General features: G+C 37.4%; 2 protein-coding genes across 3 annotated transcripts; both read right to left on the bottom strand.

The window, feature by feature from the left end:
• Positions 1-10,326: 10,326 nt before the first annotated feature.
• LOC113277426 (ankyrin-1-like) lies at positions 10,327-13,899 on the bottom strand. 2 transcript variants are annotated; one of them, XM_026526525.1, is made up of 8 exons: positions 13,758-13,899; positions 13,579-13,644; positions 13,191-13,363; positions 12,506-12,637; positions 11,748-11,872; positions 11,360-11,443; positions 10,831-10,956; positions 10,327-10,674 (listed from the first exon to the last, which is right to left on the bottom strand). In XM_026526525.1, the coding sequence occupies exons 5-8, from the start codon at positions 11,862-11,864 to the stop codon at positions 10,510-10,512; spliced, it is 492 nt and encodes a 163-aa protein (XP_026382310.1). In that variant the 5' UTR covers positions 11,865-11,872; positions 12,506-12,637; positions 13,191-13,363; positions 13,579-13,644; positions 13,758-13,899; the 3' UTR covers positions 10,327-10,509. The 2 variants fall into 2 exon arrangements, with proteins under 2 accessions (XP_026382310.1, XP_026382311.1); XM_026526526.1 differs by lacking the exons at positions 13,579-13,644; positions 13,758-13,899 and having other exon boundaries at positions 13,191-13,389.
• LOC113279056 (serine carboxypeptidase-like 46) lies at positions 12,340-18,753 on the bottom strand. Its single transcript, XM_026527768.1, has 11 exons — positions 18,504-18,753; positions 18,314-18,418; positions 18,147-18,242; positions 17,967-18,059; positions 17,799-17,884; positions 17,600-17,698; positions 14,911-15,022; positions 13,579-13,644; positions 13,191-13,295; positions 12,506-12,637; positions 12,340-12,383 (listed from the first exon to the last, which is right to left on the bottom strand). Exons 1-11 carry the CDS (start codon positions 18,751-18,753, stop codon positions 12,340-12,342), a joined length of 1,188 nt encoding a protein of 395 aa, XP_026383553.1.
• Between the last annotated feature and the right edge of the window lie 1,687 nt (positions 18,754-20,440).

Genomic DNA, 20,440 nt, shown 5'->3' with positions numbered 1-20,440 from the left:
CACCCTTAAAAGGTTTTTCAGTTGTTTTCGTTCTTAGAAGTTACAAGAATGATAGGGCAATGATCGCTACCATTAGGAAATAAGTGATAAATACCAGCATTAGGAAAATCAGACACAAAATTCAGACTATAATAGCTCTATGAAGTCTAACAAGAATAAGATCATTACCTAGTCTCTTCTTAGACCAAGTGAAAGGATTGCCAATGTAAGACATGCTATGCAGACCACAGTTTTGGAGTAGAGGGTTATTTTCCTCTAATTGGTTTGTGTGAGGGGCATACATTTTTTTCATCATTAGACAAGATAAAGTTTAAACCACCAATTATGACCCAAGAATGTTTACATTTCTGGCTTATGTTGTTCAGATGAGACCAGTGTTTCAATGATTTAAACACCATATAAGCAAGTCAGAAGATAAAGAAAACTCTAATAAAGTAGTTCCCCCACATAGATTTTAACCTATGAGAATTATATTAAGAATGCAGGGATTTTCTAAACATTGAGCCAGGATACAATAATTGAATTTGAGGAGCTGAGAAGCTAACCTGGATTGCAGCATCCCTTTGACCATCTAGAGTGCGAGTAGTATAAAATACGAGATGATATAATATCAAGCTTAGTAGTATAATCTTTTCTTTGTAACAAGCATTTCATCAAGGAAAACTACGAGGACCTTGGAGCTCTGGGACAAACTTGGCTGATCTTGGCACGAAATGTTAACGCCATAGACATCCCAACAATCATAAGAACTGCAACACTAGGTTTACTAGCTCTGGGACAAACTTGGCTGACCTTGGCACGAAATGTTAACGCCATAGAAGAACTGCAACAGTAGGTTTAATTTGTCTGGTAGACCCAAGCGAGCTCTTTCTTCCAAATATTCTGTCACGTGGTCGTAGCTGAATTCTTCATTGTCTGTAATAGGTACGATTACAGATAAACGTTTAGCTGATTTTCTTGTAAAATAATCGACCACTGAGAGCCCTTCTCTTTTTGTATGCCTAAACTCTATCTCTGGCTCCGGGTGATTCCGAACGAAAGTTTTAGCTTCCAGGATTATATTTTTGACATCAATATCCACTTCTTCTTCCTTGCTTTTCCGTTTTGTTTCTTTTCTGTCATTCCTCTTGTCCTTCTTGCTCTTCTTTATTGGCGTCGCCAACTCATCCTCTGTTGGTTTAAGATCTGCTGGACTACCCTCATTTCTCCTAATTGGGTTAGACTCGACTTCACTATACACGTCTGCCATCACTGCCATTTTTTTCATTGGATCTTCAGCATCAGAAGTCAATAGAATAGTCTTTGCTCCAAGTTCAGTTGATGCTTTAAGCCCTTCCATAATTGCCTCCCACTCACTTATATGCTTGTGACTTTCATTACAGATTTTCCACAAAGAACTTTGATGATTTTTAGAACCCTGTCTCTTGTTACCACAGCCCACCCAGCCGGAACGATAAGCTCCGTCACAGCAAATAAAATAATCATAGGTAGCTAGAAGGGGATTCTGCTTAAGAGGAATAACTTTTTCGTACAATCCCGGCGGCAAATTCCATTCATTACAGAAAGCAATCTCCACCTTCCTTAATCCTTTTGTTTCCTTCATCTCCCTAAAGAAAAAATCATCATCTGGTGGTTCTGCAAATTTATCGAGGAAACCTCCCATTTCTTCAATTCCACTCAACCTTTCCAAAACTGCTTTTAACAATTCCAAAAGAATACCCTCAGTGTCTTGCGGCCATGCTTTATTCTTCAATGGAAAAGCCTCATTCATAATAATAGAAAGAACTGTTTTACGAAGACGGTCATCTTTCATTTCTTTAAGCTGCTTAATATGCGTATCAAAAGCTGTATGAAAGAAACCCGTTGTCCATGATTCGTCGCATGACTTTTTGTTGGAACCCAGCCGCAACAAAGAAATCAGTGCTCTTTGCATTAGCGTCGTGCTCTAGATATTGATCTTGAAAGTCGGTGCTCTTTGCATAGCGTCGTGCTCTAGATACTGGACAAACATGACATGATAAGCGAGTAAATAATAACAATCCTGACACATTTATTGAAAGTAAATAATAATGCACATGTTCATCTTAAAATCCTAAGCTTTCCTACATATTTATTGTTATTGCTTGTTTAACTGTTAGGACTTCCCCAAGAACAGTAGCAATTTCTTTCGCACATTCAGGAGTATCACCACAAAGAAGGGGAAGTCCTCGAATTGCTAGAAGTCGGACCTGTCAATAGCAATAAGACCATTGGCGTCTCAGTATCAAACGAAGTTATCAAATAATAATTGTTCACTGCTCTATGACATTTTCTAATAATTTACCTTAAACGCATCATCTTTGCACAAACTCAATTGGAAGTTAGCAGCTTTACTCTTCAGAAATTGGAAGTATTTTATATATCTCGGTATTAGCTTAGCTGATAACAGCTTCGCCTTTACACTCCAATTTTCCGCATCTGACTATGCAACTGAAGTCCGCCTCAAACCGCAATTATTAAAAATCTTGCATTAAAAACTAAACCCTAAGAAAAGCTAAACAAACTTCATAATGCAATCGAATATTGCAATTGGTAACCACTAACATGATTTATAACCGTGATATAAATCAGTTCTTAAATTCCCATAGATCCAGGCATTGCCAGAATCCCCAATAAGTACTAGTCAATTATTAACAGAAATGGGCCTTGACACTCCCCAAAAAGAACACTTTATATAGAACTATTTTTTAGGCACCATGGTTTTTTTTTAGGGGAACATAGTTTTATTAGGCCACCTTCCCTATACTTATAACGGGTGTCCTAAAGCGTTGAAATGACTAACATACCCTTAACCTAATTTAATTTAAAATCAACCTAATAACCACCTATATATATATAACCACCACCTCCTCGCACCACCACCGCCCACCATCACCGATTACCACCACCATCATCTCCGATTATCACCACCACCAACCACCGATTACCATCACCACCACCTCCCACCACCGCCGATTACCACCACCACCACCTCCGATTATCACCACCACCAACCACCGATTACCACCACCAACCACCGATTACCACCACCACCTTCGATTACCACCACCACCTTTATATATATAGCTTAATTTAAATCATTAACAAAAATATTCTCACAAACCCATTACTTGTTATTTGTTTTTGGTTGAAAAAATGAGAAGTAATCATCAAAATGAGTTGAAAATGGAAGTTGAGGTTTAATGGAGGTTTTTTTCAGAGAAAGGTTCGGTTACGTCGCAAAAAACAAGTCTCAGCCGAACTTTTAGTTCGGTTACGTCGCAAAACGTTCGGTTTCGTCGCAAAAAGTTCGGTTATCACGAATTAATTTGTTCTTAACCGAACTCAGAGTTCGGTTGATTCGCAAAAAATACTTTTAACCGAACTCCTTGTATTAGAACAACACAAATCCATAACTTCGGTTCCTTCGCAAAATAAGGATATCACCGAACTTTAGTTTACGAAAATAATGAGAAGTCCAAAAGTTCGGTTCGTTCGCAAATATGTTAAGTTTTTACTTTAACCGAATTTCACTCTGATATTGAGCTCGGTTAGATATGTTGTTGGGTAAAAGTTTGCGAACCAACCGAACTTCTTACACTTGGTATAATTTTTTTTTAACATAAAGTTCGGTTAGATAGTTGGTTGGTATGAAGTTTGCGAACCAACCGAACTATGTACACTTGGTATAATCTTATGTTCACGTAAAGTTCGGTTAGATATTTTTTGCGAACCAACCGAACTTCTAGATCCTAAAGTTCGGTAACATTGCGGGCAAACCGAACATTACTCTGTAAATCCTATAAACAAAGTTCGGTAACATGTCTATTAACCGAACGACTAAAAACCTCCATTAACGAGCGAGTTCGGTGACCTGCTTGTTTGGAAAAAGTAACCGAACTACACTTTCAGATGTGTTCAGTTACATGTTCTTCACATAAGGTAACCGAACAAGGCCAAATCTACTTAAAAATTTTACATTTTTTTTGAAAATTTGGAGCAATTCAACCAACTATATCTAAGTTTGAAGCATACCTGAGTACCCAAATACTCTTCCTACGGTTTTGTTCGGTTACATGATTCAGATGAGCCATCAATTGAATCATCACTTGAATACTCAAGCTTAGTGAACTCAATTTTTTTTTCCATGTTTTTCTTCTTCATCTTCTCTAACTTTACTCAGTAATTCTACTTCTTTTTAAGAAAACCCATCTTGTTGTGATATTCTCAATTCATAATTGGAACTCAAATTATATACTACGAGAACAAAACATATGAAAAGATAGAAATGAGAGATGGGAGAATATGGGAGATGGACTCCCTTTTATTAGTATTAAGTTTCTGTTCTTTCTCTAGTTTTCTTACATCAGAAAGTGGGGAGGCCACTCAGCTATATATATATAACCAAAAGTATTAAGTCGGTGTTTAAACAAACAATACAGGTGTTTACAATGTGAGACTTACTTAACTATTAAGTTGTTAATGCTTATCTAGTTTAGGCGGTTAATACTTAACCGAGAAGTAAATCTAGTGTTTGCCGGAATGTTCCGGAAAATGGTGGGCCACCCCTGTAATCCATGTTCACGCAACACTCCCCCTTGGACCACCATTTCTAAAAATACTTCCTTGTTAAAGCTTTGCTGGTAAAACCTGATGGGACAAAACCCGAGAAAATTCGTTGCCTCGTTAAAACCTTGCCAGAAAAATCCGACTGAGATAAAAACTGGTCGAAGAAAAAATATTACAACTCTTGGAGCTTTAAGGTGATGATGGTCGTCACGAATTTTCTCCCGTCGTTGAAACTGCATCAGGAAAACCACTTGGGACAAAGTCTGAGCTCTTAATGAGGTTGATTACCGTCATGAAATACTTCCGTCGTCAAAATTGCATTATGAAAACCACTCGAGACAAAACCTAAATGCCTACGTCAGGAAAACCACTTGGTATAAAACCTAAACTTAGAATGAGGGTGGTCGCCGCCACAAAATATTTTCTTTGACAAAACTGCGCCAGGAAAACCACTTGGGACAAAACCTGAACGCCCGCACCAGGAAAACCACCTGGGACAAAACCTGGGTGCCTAAAGTTCATAATAATGCTGACGTCGATGCTAATGTTGCCTCGTTAAAAACCTCGTCTGGAAAACCACATGGGACAAAACCAGACCAAAGGAAAAGAGTACAACAGACGTTGCCTGATAATGGTGCTGGACACGCATATGCTGCCTCGTTAAAACCTTGACAAGGAAAACCCATCGGGACAAAACCTTAGTGAAGGAAAAAGAGTACAGCGCGTTTAAGTCCAGCCTATGATTCTACGAGTTTACTCCCCCTGAAGCATGATTTCTTAAAGCGGTTGGTGGTGCAAATATTATATGGCTTTCAGAAAACTGCTTAGAACCATTCGCAGTTTATGGAGGATTGACTGCAGGTCTTGCGTCGGGTGCACCACTAGCAATGTACACCTCGCATTTAAATCCTCCACCAGTGCACACCAAATTCAGTTTTCCGCTTTAACTTCAGGCATAACATTGAAAGACCTTTTGTAAACTCATAAATACCGTAGAATCAATTTCAACCCTTAAAGGTGTAACCTGCAAAACAAAAGTTAGAACGCAACAAGATAATGCATGCATTATATTCGTACATGGTACCTCTGGACCATAAAGTATTATTTCTACGTACGTATCAGATAGATCGATCACTTTCCACTTTTTAGTAGCACAATAAGTATTACCAGTATCAAAAATTAGATACTCTAGTCTGTGCTGGCATATTCTCGAACTTCTGGTCGAGAAATATTTCAATTTCAACGAGATCTCATAGTCTAGTTCAAGCGTGGATTTTAGCACTATTAAAGGCTTTAAAAAAGCCGATGATGATCACATCAATTCATCCGGATTTTAACCTTATACTAAGAACTTAAAACACATACAAGGATTGTTCACAAAATTCTCCTCTTCAAAATGGTGATTATGACTTAATTTCAAGCCTGACGTAATTCACAAGGTCAGGAGGCTGTCGGAGTTAAAACTAGAATCCTTCAGGGATTCAAATACAATCACCAAAAACTAGTTTAAAAAGATGCAATATGAGTCCTTCAGAGACTACCACGCTAAAGTGCATCAACATTGGGAGAATATTTTAGTATTACAGAACCAATCCTGGGGGTTCAGCAGGAAAAACCCTCAATCGCACTTAAAGCGATAATACTACTCTCTTTGCGCTTTATCTCGAACACCAACCTGTAACATTCAGGCCTCACAATTTTACGGTGTGAGTCGGATCCGATCTTTTGCGCTTTTTGGAGAGATTACATCTTCTATCTTATTTTGAGGGGAATAGATTATATGCCTACCAATCACGATGTCGATGTTCCTCTGCAGAGGGGTACATAACCACCATTGTAAATAGATAATCGACAACTATATAGATCCCACACATTTCTCTAATGCATGCATACTCAACAAAAGTTTCACATACTGGTACCAGCGCCACTTCAGGGGCATTATCATCTCCTCATCTTTAATGAGGTATACTTACAGAGTGTGGATCATATTTCGATAGTCTGTAGTCTCTCTTTAAGAGCACTACATATTAGAAAAGTGATTGGGCTCTCTTTTTAAGAGGCATATATGAGGCAGTTATTCAGGCCTCAAGCGTGTTTTAACACACGACTTGGTCATTGCGAGATGCATGATTTAACCTGCTGTGACAACTTCTCGTGTCTGCATCCTCAAGCAAGTGACAAACAATATTTTTCCAGAGCTACTGCAGTTATTTGTTTTAATCATGAGTAATCTCCAACACCTCAATTACATCCAATATCTTGGTGTGAGAAAACAAATGAGATATTTCACGCCAATTCTAGTGGCAGCAGAACTTTCTTTGATCGGGATAGAGCTTAATCAGATAACCTATTTGATTGTTGACGTCTCTTACTGCAACCTTTAGGTGATGTCTGTCATATCCATGACTTCAAAGGAAACCCCTTAAATTTGTTGACATAATACGTGGCATCTCCACGTGGCAGTCTTTCTCCCCCTGGTTTAGGCGGGAGAAACCTTTTTAGGTTATCAACATAATTCTCACCAACTTCTTATGGTTACATTTTTCCCCCTGATTAAAATGGGAGAACCTTAAAGGTTGTCAACCTTACTCACGCCAACTTCTGGTGGCGCGTTGTCATGCCAACTTCTGGTGGCATTTTAGCTTTCCTGATCATGGCAGAAATATTACCATCTTATTCTTGGAAACTTCTGATTCCATAATTGCCTGATTTTCAAAGGCAATTCTACTCATGATAGTTTTTGGGTTTTACTTTATCTAAACAAAGACTACCCAAAAACAGCTGCAGGCTCGACAAGAGATGAGATATTTCACGCCGTTCCTTTTTGACGGCTTACTTCCTCCCCCTAACGGCGAGATTACAGTCTCATCTTCAGTAATACATTACCAGCTCAAGGTTTTAAATGTATTATAAACTAAAACCATTATATATAATTTGGTGACGCTATAGACAAAACACGAAATATAAGGTTGCTTCCAAAACAATATTGATGGTAAATAGTTGGTCGAGCAATCAACTAAAAATGCTTTACAAAGAACTCAACTAGACCATGTTGAGCATGCACATGTGCTATTTATATGCTCGATATAATACCAACTTAAGGCAAAGCATCAAAAGCCTATAAATTTACCACCAAAATAAATGGACTTAACTGGAAAGTCCAAAAATGGATACGCAACCACAAGATTTGCACAAACAGTTTGGCAAAATCTAACATCACGTGTTAATATAACAAGAGACCATCCAGTAGATGCGTTTATCAATACAATAAAGTATTGAAATAATTGTCTATACTGCAGGGTGAATAAGTCCTGCATATGCCACCTTGAATCCTTTCTAGGGATTAATGTTGGTGATTCAGCAACGGGTTACCATAATGTTAATGTTAATGTAATTTAACAACTAATTGTCTCAGGGACCAACAACACTATTTACATCCCCATATAATGGAAGCTTCAGGTTCTGTAAAGGATTTCCATGAGCATTTTGAATCGTCTACTCATCTTGGTATAACTTTTGATGTCCATATCGACCATGCCTAAGCATGAAAAATCAAGGTCATTAAACTTCTGGTTAATGACACTGTGAGATTCTACTGATAGAATTTTCATATGGCACACCTCATAAAAGAGAGAGCCTCAAGCTTCTCTAAACGTGCTTCTGGCACAAAAACAAATGAAGTAACAAAATACTCCATAAAAATGCTCATTTATCATTTCAAGGTGGTAATACCAAATATTTTTAAAACTCAACAAATTCTTCTGGAACCTGATAGAATATACGACAAATACTACACCACCAGATAAAATGATATTCGCTCTTCCGTAGTCGTCTATCATATTATTCGAACCCTAAATGACATTTCACATTTCCCAAAACCTCTACAAGGTTACAAAAATGGTTCGAAAATTTGTATTTGTCGTTGCATTGTATTTGAGACAAATATCTCCATCGTCTATTAAATATGGATAAATTACTTCAGGAATCCATATCTGTTAGTACAGGTAGACGAGAGAATTCGTTGTTTACAGAACAAGTAAATAAAGTAAACAGAAAAATAAAGAAAACATAAACATATATGGTACTAAAAGAAACAACAAATCTCCATTTTCGTCACCTTCGGGGTCGCCGAGATATTAATTTCCAAGTGCGCACATGGATACAATCTTTGTGGCAAAAAGTTGCCTCAATATTAGCTACAGGTCACTTCAGGGACCACCGATAAAATCCGGCTAACACTTTGTACCGGGTCACCTCTGGAACCGATTAGCTAACCGAGCACCATCCAATATCCATATCGTTTCGCACAGTATTCCAACTTCAGGTGGAAATTTTTTCATTTCTGTAGATCATTTAGCGAAGAAAATTTGAATTTGTGTTGTCCCTCTGGGATGCAAGAATTCTTCGCTCTAATCATATTAAAACTCTTAGTAACAAAAATAGAGAAAAAATCAACGAGATAAGTAATTATCCACTACGACTATATGAACTCACCGTTGATATACAAATTCCGCTAACTAATTAACTTACCCACAAATATCAACTCTTGGTTGATATCTTAATTAGGAAAGAAAACAAATTAGCCTTGATTTGATCGTTTATCGACTAACTCATGGTACAAATAGGATTTTGTGGAAGAGCCAACCCACGCATGGTGTCTTATAGGACCTTCACTCACCAAAATAACAATCAAGTGAGTAGAAAATTTGACAAGGCTATATATCAATAATGAAGAAAATAAATTAAGTAAAGAGAAGAAGTGTCTGTCTGTCTTCTTTATGTCATCATCTCTCAATTCTCTTTGTTTGTATATTTGAGCGGATAGCACATCGTTCCATATGTATATTAGCATCTGTCCGAGAACGATTTCGTGCTGATAACGTGTTGTGATATTCTCAATTTATAATTGAAACTCAAATTATATACTACGAGAACAAAACGTGTGGAAAGATAGAAATGAGAGATGGGAGAATATGGGAGCTGGACTCCCTTTTATCAGTATTAAGTTTCCGTTCTTTCTCTAGTTTTCTTACATCAGAAAGTGGGGAGGCCACTCAGCTATATATATATAACCAAGAGTATTAAATCGGTGTTTAAACAAATAATACAAGTGTTTACAATGTAAGACTTACTTAACTATTAAGTTGTTAATGCTTATCCAGTTTAGGCGGTTAGTACTTAACCGAGAAGTAAATCTAGTGTTTGACGGAATGTTCCGGAAAATGGTGGGCCACCCCTGTAAAATGGTGGGCCATCCCTGTAACCCATGTTCACACAACACATCTGATTTTTAAATTAACTAATTATCTTTAACTTAATCATTTCACTAATGATTACACTAACTAATATTAACACTAACTAATCATTACCCAAAATTAATCAGAAGGATAGTTTAGGTATTAATATAAATATATAGATAAGGGGTGATCTAGATTTATTTCTAAATGTCTTACTAAAAATAGAATCATGGTCCCCACAAAAAAACCATGGTCCCAACAAATCGGTCTTTATATAGCACCACTAAAGTGTCACCCATCCTATTAGTGAGGGATCATTTGCTTTCAAAGTTAAAGATAAATACTGGGGACCACAATGCTGCCAACAAAGGCTTCCTACGGTGACTGTCTTCCATACAGTCCATCCTTGGCCTTGCGAGAAAAAAAGTCTCAAAAGGTTCCTTCTCAAACAACTGGAAGTACAAGGCATTTAAAATTTAAAAATGGCAGTGATGGCAACAAAATATAGAAAATATGAAATGATGGTTTATCATAATGCGATTAATTTTACTTCATTATGCCACCATCCCCTCACTTCCTTCAGTATTCTTATATTCTTTTTGAGTTGTAGAGAATATAAAAATACTAAAGGAAGATACAAAATATGTACATATATATATAAATGAGTAAGATATAGATTCTGTAGTTATACCCCTGCATCATAGTCTTCCACAGAATCAAAAAGATTGATAAGTCCATCCGTAGTCCAACAGTCCGGATATTTTGAAATGAGATCAGTCACGGGAAGTAGATCCTTAACCATTTCTCTATTACCCGCTGCAGCAGCAATTTCTAATGCGGTCATCTTATCCTGTGTATTAAAAAAAAAAAAATTGACTCCACAGTCTGGATCATAGGATAACCCATCCAGTCAGCTTCTCTCAAATGGAATTGCAGGATATACGTTTCAAAAAAAGTTTGAACTGGAGAGAAATGAATTAAGAGACCAAGTATTAGGTATCCACACCTTATCAGTAACACTTGTATTAGCATTAGCTTTTACTAAGCTTTTGACTATATTTGTCAGCCCATAATGCGCGGCAAAAGTCAAAGGGACAAATCCACGTGATTGCTTATCTGGACAAGCTTTTGCCTAGATGGATGCGGAAAAAGAAAGGTAACATTTGGATCAGAAAATACCATAATCGAAATATAATGCGGATGACAACTAATCCAGCTTAACTCAATGTAATCAAGGATTACCTTAACTAAATGGAGATTAGTCAGATGCATAATTATCTTTCCCATTATTATGCTTTTATTTATTGTTTGTTCAGGATTTCAATTTTTAATGAACCAGAAACATCAATTTTAAGCATATCCGAGTTATGGGCACTTATGACCAGCAAGCTAAAAATTATCTTCTATCATTGTAATTTCAAAAAGGTGCATATCCATATTAATACAACTTGGGGTAGATTAACAATTACCTCTGCTCTGGATATAGAAAACAAGCTATACACCGAACTAAAAAAAAGGTTGAGACCTATTTGTACCTCTAGTAACATATTTACGATGTCCACTGAATTGCTAATAATAGCTGCTACTAGCGGTGAAATCGAGTTGGGCCCTCCATCAGGCTGCATATATGAAGGAGCATAGATTTAGTGAATAGCCCACCAAGTTAAAAAACCAATAATAGACAAAAAAATCATTTGTGCACTACAGGATACTCCAATTGTTTTCAACTAGATAATTTAGTCATTTTATACAAAAGTCAGTTAAAGAGTTTTGTAAGGTTTCTAAAACGCAAGAAAGGCATATCTTCCATTTTATATAAGATAACAAAAAGATTGTAATAGTGCCCTGTTTCTATGTATCTCCGTTGATCAACTACTTAAAAAAAGATTAATTGTTTACGTAGTTGCAAATAAGTCTACTTACATCTAAACCCCATTTCAACAAAACTCCAACAGCAGCAACCTGGCCAAGAAGAGCAGCATATGGCAAGGGTGTCTGAGTTAAATTCGCACCATTATCAAGTAACAGTTCTAGTATCATTGCATTTCCTGCAGATAAAGCGGCATATGATATCCACGATTAATTATAGGTCCAAAATCCAAATGCAGAAGGGTAAAAAGTATAGAAGAAATAGGCTACGGCTTTACGTCTTTATGCTATTTTTTGAAGACAAAAAAAGCACTAGCATGGAAGAAGTTTACATTGCTCCCCAGCCGATTGATCCAAAAAAAAAATGTCTACATTGCTCTAGTTAGACGGAGCACCAAGGTGAGATATTTGTTATGTCTTAAGGTTCACTATAAGAGATTCCCAGCACATTCGCACTCAAGTATGCTATGTATATCTAACTCTTCTAATCTAGAGTAAATACGCGTAAGTGTTTGCCTCTATGTGGCCAGAGGTAAGCCGTAAGCCTCAATCTTCCGGTGCTCCAGAAAACTCAAAACAGCATAAACGAACTTATGGAGGACAATTATTGTTTCATCTAATCCTTAGGTTAGCGCGGATACGTAAACTACCATCGAGCGAGAATATACACCGTTAAATTGCCTTCACTTGCTAAAGATTTGAAAGTATAAGTAAGTGCATGCATGCGCGCAAACATACATACATATACAGAAAATAGGTATATTTATAAGAATGTACAAGTTCTCTTCTTAGGTTAAAGATATGTGAGGTACCTCCCAACAAAGCATACTGCAACGGGGTTTTAGCTGAAACTTTACCACCATCAGCATCAGCCCCCTCCTCAAGAAGATAGTTGACAATTTCTAGATGTCCATTAATAGCTGCATAAGATAAGGGAGCTACATCTGGAAAACAAAAACAACAAGATAAAAAAGATTATTTCAGTTGAAGATGTTTCTCTGTATGTTTCACACGGATAGTTGGGAAAAATACCAAACCTCACTGATCAAATGAAACAATTAATCTAATCAGTCCCCTAAACTAAGTTTGTTTAGGCATAATATGGAACGTATTTTAGTTCTGTGACATCTTTCTGAATAAAAAAGTGAACAATAGTTGTGAGATCATCAACTATGAAAATCTACAATAAGGGTAAGGGACTTAAAACTCTGACAGAGTGCTTGAATTTGTATTGTTCCAGCAAACAACTTCAGCAAGATCTACCACATCGTGTTGACTGTAAGAATTATAGTTAATAGAATTATCCTTACAAGTTATATTAATCAATGGCTAACAGCAGCTAAATCCATGGTAATGAAGCAATAACTGGACAATAGCTAATAGCAAAATCTGCTCTCTATGTGTTTGTTGTCTATGAAAACAAGATCAAAATTACATAAAAGCCGAATCTGAAACGAACAAAAATCAAAACTAAATCATTACAAAGAAATGTATTACCATGATGATCTGTCACATTAATATTAACGGACAACTCTTTAAGCAAGTATCTACAGACATCCAATCTTCCTCCAGCAGCAGCAAAAGCAAGAGATCCTCTTCCATCTGCATCCACAAGACGTCAATCGTTTTTGCTAATACATCCCCTTTCTGATCGAAAGATAAAGCTAAGCCTGAAAATCACCCAAAAAACAGACATACAAATATATTTTTAGAAACGGAATTTTTTTCTTAAAAAGGCAACAAAAAAATATCTTATACTACAGTAAAGAAAAAGGTCCTTTTGTGTCTGTAGCCAAATAATTTTCAACCAACGTTGAAATGACAAAAGTTATGACTATTGTGTTTGTAATCATAATAGTAAAAATAAAACTAGATTAGAGATTACTCCTAAAACGATCAAGGTCCCCTGTATGCGCAGCAGTAAGAAGGTCAAAATAAGCTGGCGTAGGGCCTGCAAAGAGAAACAAACTCAACATCAACATCAAAATCGTAAAACCAAGAGAAGAAGATTCAAAATGAGAAGGAAACAAAATAACTAGGGTTTTGCAGAAAAAGAAAACGAACTTTCATTGCTCTCCATACTGGTTGCAGAGAAGAAGAAGATTAGAAGTAGAGCAACTAACTAGGCTTTTGCGGAGAAAGGAAATGAACTTTCGTTGCTTCCCGTTTGAGGGTTTTAGGAGTAGAGATAGTTGTGTAAATTGAAAGGGGAACCCATGTGATTACCACTGGAATTCTTTTTTTAATAATTCGTGACAGACCGAAAGAAAAACTACGTCAAAACCATAGTAGACGTGGCGCTTATGTGGCTGTAAGAAAGAGAAAAAAGGCGTCTGAACTCTCTGCCCAAAGCCTGTAAACTGTCTGTTGGAATTTGGCCGTCGATTTCAATTTTTTTTATGTTTGAGTATTTTTGTCCATTGATATATGATCTCCTTTTATCATTTCAACTGTACCTCTCTCACTTTCATTTTTTCTCTCATGCCTAGTTAGCAATTCGGGTACGGGAGATGTTCGGAACGTAATACGTATGGGTATTTTACAGATTTGTAAATGTCGAATTCAGTCAACAATCCGGTTAACGGGTCGTGGTTCTGTAGTAATACAGAACGACATACATACGTGTATAATTCGTTTTGGAGATGTGCATTCGGGACGCGAAATTCGACATACGTAGCAATTGTGAAAAATATACAAGTATACAAAGAAATTTGGGGCAAGTATGATTTTTTGTACTGAAAATAGTGTGTTTATATAAATGTAATTACCAATTAGTTGTCGATGTTTGTTCAGTGGAGAAGAGGTGTCTTCAAATTGTTGGACTGCAGGGGTTCGAATCCCTCTATCCAAATTTTTGGAAAAAGATGGAAAAAGACGAATCAGTACGACTTAGAGCAAATTGGACCGAAGTTAGGAGTTTGATACTAACGAATCAGTCAGCCCGAATCTCATTCGGAACAGAAAAACCATGAATAAGTCGTGAAGCTCATATAGTTCACGTATAGGGATCGGAATTTCAATAGGACAGGCGTACAAATCGTTCCCGACCATTTCGCAATAATTCGTGAATGATTCGCGAATTGCTAACTAGGATCTCACGATTAACTTTTTATTGAGCTCGAAGTTTGGTTTCGAGAGTTGAGCCTAGGTGTTTGCTGCTGTAAGTTGGTTTTGTTGCCACGTGTCGGCGATTAACAAACATGAAAAATGGACATACAGATAATATCAACACCAATTTCATTTCCAACTATATTGAAAACATCATTACATTCCTGAGTCCATATCTCATGAACATACTCTCTAAGGAACCTAGAATCATTACAAACCGTCTTTTCCAGCTGGGTTAAGTGGTAAAATGCCCCAAAATGGACCACGTGGTTGTGAAAATGCCCCGAACGTTAGGCAAAAGATCAAAATGCCCCATTCCGTTACTTTTACCTATAATAGCAAAAAGGGCATTTTGACTGGTCAACTGTATTATGAATTGTCTCTTTTGCCTTTGACAAAAATATTTTGACTGGTCAACTATTAACACGTGGACTGTGACTGACACGTGGACTATGACTGACGTCTGCACCACGCGTGTGGGTTCGCACGAGTGCTTCAAGGGTTATCTTCAACCTTGGTCGTGTTTGAGCCACAGAAAATAAAATCGAAAAAAAACCAGACCGATTAAGAGAGAGAAAGAGATAGAGAGACAGAGAGAGATCGAGAGAGGGGGAAGAACAGTGAAGATATATGAGACGGAGAAGATAAGAGTCGCGTTTGTTAAGTTCTTAACATAGTGAAGAACAGGTAATTTCTACTTTGAACCCCAAATTTGATTTACGATTTATGATTTTCGAAATCCAACCTTGTGATACTAGTATCTGCGATTTACGAACTTAGGGATTCATAGACTTGAAATGAAGGGGTATGTTTCAGAGTTGTAATTAGGGTTTCAGGGAAACTAATCAGGGTTTCAGGGAAACAAAATTAGGGGTTTAAGAACTCTAATCAGGGTTTGAAAGAAACGAAATTAGGGATTATAATTTGAAACCGCTGCATATATATTAGCTGACAAACCTTTATAACGTTTTGCAAAGCTTTTATCTAGATGGTTGGCCGAAATTTAAACAACTTTGTGTACAACTGAATTTTAATGAGCCATCATGAACCTTATCATCAGATTCCTAATCAGCTATGTAGCAGAGCCGATATACTTCTACTGTTTGAGCAATAATGTTACCTATTCAAGATTGCATATTAGTTAATGGTTACATTTTTTGCTATGTGGTCAAAGATTAGAGATTGTTAATTTGTTATATATTCAAGAGTATACATGGACTCGGTCCACACCTGATTCTGGATCTCCCTAAACAAATTACCTTGTGTCGTTGATATATAATGTATATTTATTCTCATAGTATGAACAACATATAATAGAAATGGATACGTTTATCATTCTAGGATTTTCTGCACGCTACTGCCGAGCATAAACTTGTTTAGCATCTTATTGCAGTTCGTTTTATGGTATGTTAGACTAATCTTTTTAGTTGTCTTCTATTTCGGCGGCTGGTTATCTTGGTATAGTCCAAACACTTGCAGGCTTGGCTAAATATTTGTTCGGTTTCTGTCAAAAACAATTCTGAATTTGTTTGGATCAAATTAGTGGATTCTCAATTTTATGGTGGCGCGGTAGTATATATTGGGTCATCTGAATTTTGTAGATTCACGATGTGTCATTGTTGTTCTCGTCTTCTGTGCATACTAAATTTAGCATTGATAGTTGGTTCTTTTAAGTATTCATTCTGCCATCTTTTTTGGGTGGTGTGCATTATAAGATTAAATGTTGGTGATTAACAAAATTGATTTATCCAATTGATATGAGACTAGTGTGTTTGTATCTGTCTTTATATTTATGTTGGGCCAAATAAGGCCAAGACTTCATCGACTTCTTACAACAACTGTGCAAGTACTAGAATCACCAACACATAGTGGTTCGCAAACATCCATACACGTTCAAGCTCGGATCAACTCCAGCAAGGGGAACAGTCCAGTGTCAGTTGGGAAGTCCCCTCTTGCACGCTGAAATGTAGAACCAGCAATGCCACAAGTTCAGGTTGGGAGTAGAGGTAGATAGTCGAAGTTGTTTGGAACGCAGAAAAAGGGTAAGACAACTGCACCATCCTCCTTTACTGCGGCTGATGTTGGTGTTGAAAGGAAGGTGACACATCCATCTCCAGACTTATAATGGCACAATGAATATTTCTAGCCAAACCATCATCTAAAAGGGTTAGAAAGCCTAATTCAAAATTTCAGTAGGCGGACATCTTAATCACTCTATGTTTGAAGTACTTATGGTGTTTTTAACAATCATTGCTTATGCAAGTGCAGACAGTTTAGCAATTAAAATCATGCAGTGTTGTTTTTTTGTTTTTTTTTTTTGTTGGTAAGAATGCAGTGGTTTGTTATCTCGTTCTATTTCATTTGAAATTTCTAAATTGCTAGCATTATGTTGATTGAAAAATGGAATGTAAATGGCTTGGATATGTGGCCGTCCATTTTTAATCACATGACACGTGTCGCAATCTAGCCATTTAGGACACGGTGGTCATTTCTGAAAAAAACTTTTAGAGTTAATAAAAATACTTTCTCAGTCATTTGACTCAAATTTCATAGCATAGCCGTTGGATCAAAATGCCACGTGGAGTACATTGGTTCAATCCAGTTCTGAAGGATAGAAATGTAAATGTTTCGCACGTGGGAGTTACATGTGTGGGAATTTGACCATTTAACTCTCTTTAACGGCTAAGCTAACGGATTGAGGCATTTTGCTAAGATTTTGGGACATTTTGATCTTTTGCCTAACGTCCGGGGCATTTTCACAACCATGGAATCCATTTTGGGGCATTTTTTCACTTAACCCTTTCCAGCTTTAAGGTTGCATCTGATATAGCTCCGGGAGACCATAAGTAATCAGCAGCGTCAACGCTTATGTCCAAGTCTAGAAGTGGATTTCCAAGCTATCAACAAATAAGAGTATGAAATCGAATAAATATGTTTATCTTTTTTATGGTCTTGTGAAATCTTATAAATTTAGAAAAATGGAATGTATATGATTACAGCAATGGCTTTCAGGTTGATTGGTTTGATGTTTGGTTGCTTGTTATACTCCAGCAACAATGCTGTAAGCTGTGGGATGTAATGCCCTGCAACCAGAAATTCCAAATATAAGTTATTACAGGAAATTAGAAACATGAATCTTGGAATCTAAATTTGTTTTTTTGTTACCTGCGTAGCTCTCCCCAGTCAAATACAAATCTAAATCTTTAAATTCTGGAAATTCTTCCAACCAATTTACAATAAACTTTGCATTGTCTTCAGCTGTATCCCAAAACCAAGAATTGAATTAAGCCGGCATAGCATCACATAGTTAACTATGTTTAACGCGTAGAAGAAAAAGATACCCACCGGTTGTAGTACCGTTCCAAAGTATGTAATTTGAGCTTGTATTCGAGTACGAATATCCAACACCAATTGGCGATTCCACATATAACATGTTCGATTCTGCTCAAACGAATATTATCAGTTAACATGGCATATCTCATTAGTTGAGCATGAATTCTACTATGTATTACCCAAATTCCATGAATATTTGTTGTTGATTAGGAATCCGTTCTTGTCTGATTGAAACGGACCATGTTCCATGAACGCACCGAAACCAAGAGAAGAACAACCAGGACCTGATGACCAATACAGAAAATAATCAATTCTCAAGATGCACTTGGGAAAATGGAAATTAAACATGAATTTTGTATGTGAATTAACCTCCATTAAGCCACAAGGTGAGGGGACGTGAAAGTGGATCAACTGAGTTGGCTTTGACGAAATAATAAAACAAAGCTCGGCCTTGTTGAGCATCGGTTACTATGTAAACAGAATGTTGTCTAAATGAAACATTTATGGGTTGTCCTGCCAAGCTAGTTATCAATTCACTGGAAGAATGGTAACACAAGAAAACGATAAATAAGAAATAAAACAAGATGATGTTTTGCAAGAATAACATAGACAACTTCATTGATGATATTTGCTTGTTTACTGCTTGGAGGGGTTAGTTAAAATGTGTATTTAAATATGAACGGATATGCATCGGAGATAACGGTCAACATATTGTCGTTTGTTTTCTAGGTTTGTTTTCTAGGTTTTCACGAGGAATATTGAGTTAACGTAATGGTTACGTATAATTTTGGAAGTTTACCATTCATAGGAGTCTTGTATTTTAGGAAACGTTGTAAAGAAGGAATTACTTGTAGAGGTCGTTACCCAGTGTGTATATAAACACACAAGTCCTGTTGTCTTGTACTTACGAAATTCTCTTAATAGAAAACATATTTCTCTTCTAAACCTAAACCCTTTCTCTAACACGTCCAAAACCTAAGTTCCAACTTGGTATCATCCTCGTTGTGATCTTCATGTCTTCTGCTGCCTCTACCGTCAGTACAATTTCAACAGTTATCTCCTCTGCCCAATCTATGATGGCTTCCTCTCACTTTTCACAACCCCATCATATTATTACCGTCAAACTTGATGACACGAACTATTCTCTATGGCGTGCTCAATTTATACTCTATCTTCAAGGATATGATCTTGATGGTCATGTCACAGGTGCAAAACCTTGTCCCCCAGCTACTTTACCAGATGAAACCCCTAACCCAGCCGTTGCTCCCTGGGTTAAACAGGACAAAATCCTTCTTGGCTGGATTTTCTCGTCTCTTACACCAGCTATTCTGCGTCAGGTTCATCGTCTTCTAACCTCTCAAGAAGTTTGGTCGTCTCTTGAATCTCTCTTTGCCTCCAAGTCTGATGCTCACATCCACCACCTTCAGTGTGAACTCCGTGCTTTGAAAAAGGGATCTCTCTATATGAGAGCTTACATAGATCGTGCTCGCGATCTTGTTGATAGCTTAGCTGCTGCCGATACTACCGTCACCAACTCTGAGCTCCGACATTGTATACTTGCTGGTTTGGATTCCAACTATGATGCTATTGTTACTTCTCTTACTACCTCAATGGGAACTATGAAACTTGAGGACTTCATCGCTTATTTGCTCACCTTTGAATTGCGACTGGATCAACAGACCAGAGCTCTCAACTCCCAACCTGTTGCTGCTGCATCCTCCCGGTCTTCCACAACTGCTGGACTTTTACCTACACCTGCTACCGGTTCCCGTCCGACACTGCCTTGCCATATGTGTGACAAACCTGGTCATCTAGATCCTCTTTGCTGGAAACCTTTCGACCGTAACTGGCGTCCTCAACCTGCTCGTCGACCACAGTCTGGTTAACAGTCCCAACATTCCTAAACCTGGCGTCCTCAACAGTCTAGTCCTCGTGCTTGTGTTGCTGATACTCAACGTACAACTTCTGCTCCTTGGGTACCCGATAGTGGAGTTACTGATCATATCACACATGATCTCTCTAAGCTTCATCCTTACTCGGAGTACACGGGTCCTGATCAGATTAAGATGGGTAATGGTTCCTCTATTCCCATCTCTCATATTGGTACCTCTATCTTAGGTACTCCTGCTAGTAAGTTGTACCTTAAGAATACTTTGTTTGCACCTCAGATTTCTCATAATCTTTTATCAGTTTCCCGTCTCACTACTGATAATGATGTATTATTTGAGTTTCATCCCAATTTTTGTCTTGTGAAGGATCGATGCACGGGGAAGGTGCTTTTGCGCGACAGTAGGGTTGGTGGTCTT

This window comes from Papaver somniferum, chromosome 5 (assembly GCF_003573695.1).
Source record: "Papaver somniferum cultivar HN1 chromosome 5, ASM357369v1, whole genome shotgun sequence".
NCBI classification, from domain to species: domain Eukaryota; kingdom Viridiplantae; phylum Streptophyta; class Magnoliopsida; order Ranunculales; family Papaveraceae; genus Papaver; species Papaver somniferum.
This window is presented reverse-complemented; position numbering and strand designations above follow the sequence as displayed.

Coding starts and splice junctions, on each gene's coding strand:
- LOC113279056 (XM_026527768.1), bottom strand. CDS start 18,753: ATGAAGTTGTCTATGTTATTCTTGCAAAACATCATCTTGTTTTATTTC. Junction 13,645..14,910: donor AATTGGTGTTGATATTATCT/GTATGTCCATTT, acceptor TTCTCTTTGCAG/GCCCTACGCCAGCTTATTTT. Junction 13,296..13,578: donor GGACCTTGATCGTTTTAGGA/GTAATCTCTAAT, acceptor TTGTGGATGCAG/ATGGAAGAGGATCTCTTGCT.
- LOC113277426 (XM_026526525.1), bottom strand. CDS start 11,864: ATGATACTAGAACTGTTACTTGATAATGGTGCGAATTTAACTCAGACA. Junction 11,444..11,747: donor TGTTGAAATGGGGTTTAGAT/GTAAGTAGACTT, acceptor TCATATATGCAG/CCTGATGGAGGGCCCAACTC. Junction 10,675..10,830: donor ATACAAGTGTTACTGATAAG/GTGTGGATACCT, acceptor TTTAATACACAG/GATAAGATGACCGCATTAGA.